This window comes from Sinocyclocheilus grahami, unplaced genomic scaffold, assembly GCF_001515645.1.
Source record: "Sinocyclocheilus grahami isolate Dianchi unplaced genomic scaffold, SAMN03320097.WGS_v1.1 scaffold393.1, whole genome shotgun sequence".
In the NCBI taxonomy this organism is placed as follows: domain Eukaryota; kingdom Metazoa; phylum Chordata; class Actinopteri; order Cypriniformes; family Cyprinidae; genus Sinocyclocheilus; species Sinocyclocheilus grahami.
Window position 1 is genome coordinate 675,866 of NW_015505572.1, and position 5,585 is coordinate 681,450.

The window sequence follows — 5,585 nt, forward strand, 5'->3', positions numbered from 1 at the left end:
CCTCACCTCTCTATTTTTAGCAAGCACTTTAATTCCCTTGCCCTTTCTGCCTCTATCTCTTGTGATGCCTGTTTCACTCCTGACCTATATTTGAGCACAAGAGAAAAAAGTTTTTTTCTTGCTAGCTGCCCAGTTTCTAGGTCAGTGGGTCATTCAGGGAGACTCTTTTGTTTTGTGCCTCACTTAAATGTCTACTTGTTCATGAAACTCCCCGTTTACCTGTTTAACATTATTTACATTTAATAAAGATTGCACTTATTCCATTCACAGCATCAACTAATTAAGGGAGGAAAATGAAAAACCAAAGGTTTTGGCCCTGTGCATTACCAGACTAAACCAGAAAGTATTGATTGAAGCCATCAAAAGAGGCTTAAGCTGTCTGTAGTTACGTAATGTTGCCTCAGATGTCTGGGATGAGAAGAACATAACCCATAAAAAGGGCAGCCAAATCATGGGATTACACTGCGTACTTCTGCCTAATTTCTGATGCAGATGTCATACTTAATGCTACAGAGTCAGGGTGCTGTTTTAGATATGCAAGTATAGTCTTAACTAAGAGTCTCTTTTACTGTTGCTTCTCCTAATAAATATAGCAATGCTTTTACTCTGTGTAAACTAAAATTTGTGATGGTTCACTTTATATTTATTCTTTTATTGCTAGAGAACAAATATTAGGAATATTAGAGAGTATCAAAGTATAATTATGGATTAAGACTAGATATTTTCAGTCAAATGTGTTTTTTAAGTTTGTAGAGAGAAAAAAGGAAATCAGGCACCTTTAGCTGAACAACATCGTGATATTGAAATAGGGAGTTGGTGCTCAGTTTAGGTCATGATCGGATCACAGAAATGTGGAATTGCCCACTGGCTGTTGAGTTAATCATCACTGGCAACTCTGCTTTTCCGTTAGTGCTCACTTTAGATGGCTGAAACAGTTACCACCCCTGGATCTGAACTCATGTTGATGGAATGTTCCCCTTTTTCCAGATATGCCTGACCTATATTGCAAAGCTCTCAATCCGCAGATCATAAAACCTGGCTTGCCTTTTGCCTGACCTCGGTTTATCTGCCATTATAGTAATTATTGTTATGAGGTTTTCTTGGCTTCTCCTCATTTTTCATCTAAAGCATGCTTCTTTCGAAAGTTCTCCTTGAAAGCCTTTTAGGGAGTAGTCATTAAAAAATGAAGTGTTAATGTTTTTAAATTCAGTTCCTGGGCCCCATTGCATATTGGGGCACCAGAGTGTTTGGACTGTGCAGCCAAGAGGAGATGTGTTGTAACATTTGATGTTAATGTTTCAAAAGCAGAAACCTCTTGCACTGGTTCCCTCAGAGCAGATGATGTAATACAGGATAAGGTTTCAAAATGTTAAAACAAATCATGTGTTCATTGCTAATGTTTACCATATGTGTAGTCCTGTTTACAGAACAGTCTTGGCTGAATTCTGTACAAAGGGTGATGTTTAACTTGTGTCAGAATGAGGAAACTAATTTTAGGTAATTTCTGTTTAGCTGTAGATCCTCAGTGACAAAAAAAAAAGTGCAACTTGGGTAATCACTGATAGCGTTCATAACCTCTCTTTCTCTTTGCATCATGAGAGTCCAGTGTCTAGCCAGAGAGTAAAGGTCAAGGGTCGCAGACAGACAAATCAATAGCAGGGTTAGCAGGTCAGGCGGTGGTTGCCGGGCAACAGAAAACATCCTGTGGTTGTCAGGGTTGAGTAGATGAAGCAAGAGGATATGACAAAGACACAGCTGAACATTCCACTTCTAAATCTTCTGATTACCCAGCCACTCAGAGAAGCATGGAGAGTTTCATTAAAAATGAAAAAGCACAACAAATTAAAAGATTTCTTTGAAGTGGCTAAAGGCAAACTGTGAATTGCTTTAGCTTTCGAGGATTAACAAATCTGTCTTTCTTTTCTCTTTTATGTTTGCAGCCTTTCATCGAACAGCCAGCTGGAGGCTTTGGGAGCAGCAGCACCCCTCCCCAAGAGGCTGACAAGCTGGGGCAGACCAAGTGACCTATATCCTCCAACACGCCCAAGGCACTGGAACACATCTCTGTCTGCTTGATAGAGCCGTTACATAAAAGAATAAAAGTGAAAACAAAGAAAAGGGGGTCAGAATACTTTAAGCAAATTTGGTCACATTTCCTGTACTTCAGGACTTTATTGACCCTCTTTCATTCCCCTGTTTGGCTTTGAAAGACATTGTGTGCAAGACAGCCAGAAGAGTTTTTTGGGGGTTTGTTAATTGCAGGAGACTCATAAAGAGGTGCACCTGTTCTTACTCTTCTTAGCCAAGCTGGACTCTTGATCATCAAGGGATATTTGCTTGAGTTTCACATCAACAAAACCAATGAGGTTCAGTTTTCCAGGCACTAAAATACCTCATAAAGTCTTTGATTATCCAGCTACTTAGTTGAAGATTCTCCAGTCCACTATTCATCAGGATATTCTACAGGAATTCCCATAGCCACCTTTCCCCCTTTACCCCATCCCTGTTTCTTCATTTATTTCCATTTTACCAGTGGTGAAGCAGCGGTCCCAAACTGGCTCCCATTGAGAAACAATGGAAAGCTTGAGCTTAGAAATTTCAACAAATTCGAGTGCCAGCAAAACCTTAAAGAACACAGAAAGCTTTCTGGACTACAGTGATCTTCTCCATTCACCTCAAAGCAACATTCGCCAGAGCCACCATCTCAAACCAAAGCCAAACATGAGCTGTCGACGCAAGCGTGAGTTCATCTCAGATAACAATAAGGATGAATCCTACTGGGAGAAGCGACGCAAGAACAATGAGGCTGCCAAGCGTTCCCGGGAGAAACGGCGCTATAATGACATCATCCTAGAGAACAGAGTTATGGTGCTGAACGATGAAAATGTACGTCTGAAAACTGAGCTTTTACAACTTAAGCTCAGGTTTGGTATGATAAGTACAGCCTCCTACATGGAAAAGAGTCAGCAGATTGGTGGAGCAGTCAATGGAAGTCCTGGGGGAAACTCCACATCCTCCTCTACCACAAGTCGTTTCTACCCTAATGGTTACTCAAGTGTTTCTCAGATGATGATAAACTCTGATTCTTCTGAAACTGACCAGTCTGTTCGAGGAGACAGGCATGTGAAAATGGCAAAATACTCCCCACGAGGTTCCCTCTCCGATATGTCCGATGGCTCCTCTCGGGACAGCCCAGAGCCACTTGTGTATGACATCAAGCAGGAGGGGATGGGTCTAGATATGGACATTGTCAACAGCACTACCACACAGATCATGCTAAACATTCATTCTAGGTTGCCCGCAGTACTTCACCAGCACACTTTTGAGCCAGGTTATTCAGCCAACCAACCGAAGCAACGGCGCCAAGAGACCATTGCAAGTCCAGTTGCTCCACAATCCGCTCAAAGAAGTGTTATCCTATACCGTTCAAGCTGTGCCTCGTATCCTGTGGAAACTCAGGAAATGATTCCTAAAGAACAGCAGAACCTCACACAGCCTACTGAGGGACCAACCGGAAGTCCCAAAAGCTTGGCAGTGGTGTCTAAACGGCTAGAGAGAAAGACTTTGGACTCTCCTCCTTACGAGTACCCAGATTGGGAAGCAGCCGAAAGGCAAGCTTACATTGCTCAACGACAGACCCCCAGGGCTGATGCTGCTGCCCTAGATCTTCTAATGAGACCAGAGGAAGGAGATGAAGCACAGATGTACCAGTGTTCTAATGGAACCTTAGAGAATGACGAGCCACCAGTGCTGGCCTACGAAGGAGGCTTGAGACAAGAAGAGTACTACGAGAGTCACTCTGGAAAGGACACTTCCTCAAGTGACGGGGATCCCCGCAGCTCTGATAAAGAGGGCTCCACCGATGATGAGTCTCCCTCTTCTTCTTGCTCTGATACAGGGAGCAACCATCCTTATATATTCATGACCCAGAGCTCCTTCTCACCAAGCCAATGCAAAGACGGCCAAGCGGAAATCAAAGGCACTGCCCTACCCCACAAATTGAGACTCAAACACAGAGCTCAGAGCGATGGGGGAGCATCGTCTCAAAACTCGCCGACGACGCCACCTGCTAACTTCCAGCCATTACCTCAGCATCCTTACCTGGCCTTGTCTCAATCTGGCGGCCAGTCGAGTCCAGGGTTTCACAAGCAGGACACCTCGACTGGAAGCATCGAATGTGGGAAGAAGGAATCCAGTATGCGTAACGGTCGTAACAAGAGACATGACTGAACGGGAAACTGTGGGACTCACTTGGGTCTTGATATAAAGCCCAGAGAGACTTTTTATAAACCCATATTGAGGTCCTACCTTGATCTTGTACCCTTCACCCTGTTCAAATGCCTAGGGATAAGAGAAGTGGACATTGACAGGACTGCTGCATTGTACCATAATGTATATACTTACCGTTTGTTGGTTTGGTTTGTTTGACCTCCTCTTAAGGTTACAGCAGCACTTACAACAGAATGAAATATGATTACATGCTATTGATCGCACTTACCCGTAGTTCTCATGCTGCAGCAAGATGTCAAAGTGTGTCATTCAATTCAAAAGCAATACCTACCATATGTGAGGCATTGTAACAGATTCATATTTGTAAATAGGCAACTTCAAGTGCCCCTATCTTAGTTTTTGGCCACACCTTAACAGCAGAACATTTGCAGGTGGCTGTGCATCATTTTTAAACATACCAAGCACCAGAAGATTAAGGGAACTTTTTCCTTGACCAAAGAAACATGGCTTTAAGTTCATACCTCTCTCTGCTCCCTACCTCTATCTGCTTTTCTAACTAGTGCTCCCCATCATTTTCCCCACATTAAACAGCCTAGCTACCACTCTTCCTTGATCAGGCACTTGGTTTGTATGTATAAAATGTGATATAAATATTATATATGAATATATTTTGAGAAGAAAACAAAAAGATTACATGAAAAAATAGCAAGTTCAGTGACTAATGAATTTGTCCTTGTCAAAAATACTGTACAATATCAGTGTGTTTGCTGTTTGAGATGCCACTTGATATAAACTCCTTTTTTTTTTTTTTTACAATTAAATATTGTTTTTAGAAACACTCCTTTTATAGGAAAATTACAAAATGCCCCAAAGCCTTTACAGATACATTAGCGGGTTGATGTAAGCTTCATGTCATAGATACTAAAATGTGTTTTCATTGTAGTTATAACTCATTGTCTGGTCTTGAAACATTACTTGGCGTTTAACGTAAAAAAAAAAAAATCCAGATAATGTTTAAAACCTTAAACCTATCCTAAAAGTACATATCTAGCTTCCCTTTTCTGTAGCCTCCTCCATGTTTATAGTTTTCCTTATACACCAACTGATGTAAAAACATTGATTTGCTTCATCATAACCTGTTACAGAGAGAACTGTCTATATGCTTAATGCAGAATGACTTTCTCTTCCTGTCTGGTTATGAATGTGAAAGGAATGTTTTGGTCTTATTAGCATGGGGTTTACAGGAAAGCTCCACCCTGCTTACATCAGTATAAATGAATGATTACTAGCATAGTGTCTTTGACCGCTTGCCCTTGAGGCCCCTAGTTAAGCGATTCTGCTAGCTGATACTGCAG

At 41.8% G+C, this 5,585-nt stretch overlaps 1 protein-coding gene across 1 annotated transcript; it reads left to right on the top strand.

The window, feature by feature from the left end:
• The first annotated feature begins 2,552 nt into the window (after nt 1-2,552).
• On the top strand, nt 2,553-5,382 carry LOC107550255 (nuclear factor interleukin-3-regulated protein-like). Its single transcript, XM_016231499.1, has one exon. It carries the CDS (start codon nt 2,575-2,577, stop codon nt 4,228-4,230), a length of 1,656 nt encoding a protein of 551 aa, XP_016086985.1. The 5' UTR covers nt 2,553-2,574; the 3' UTR covers nt 4,231-5,382.
• Nucleotides 5,383-5,585: the final 203 nt, after the last annotated feature.

Excerpts from the sequence above, each read along its gene's own strand:
- LOC107550255 (XM_016231499.1), top strand. The coding sequence starts at position 2,575 with ATGGAAAGCTTGAGCTTAGAAATTTCAACAAATTCGAGTGCCAGCAAA.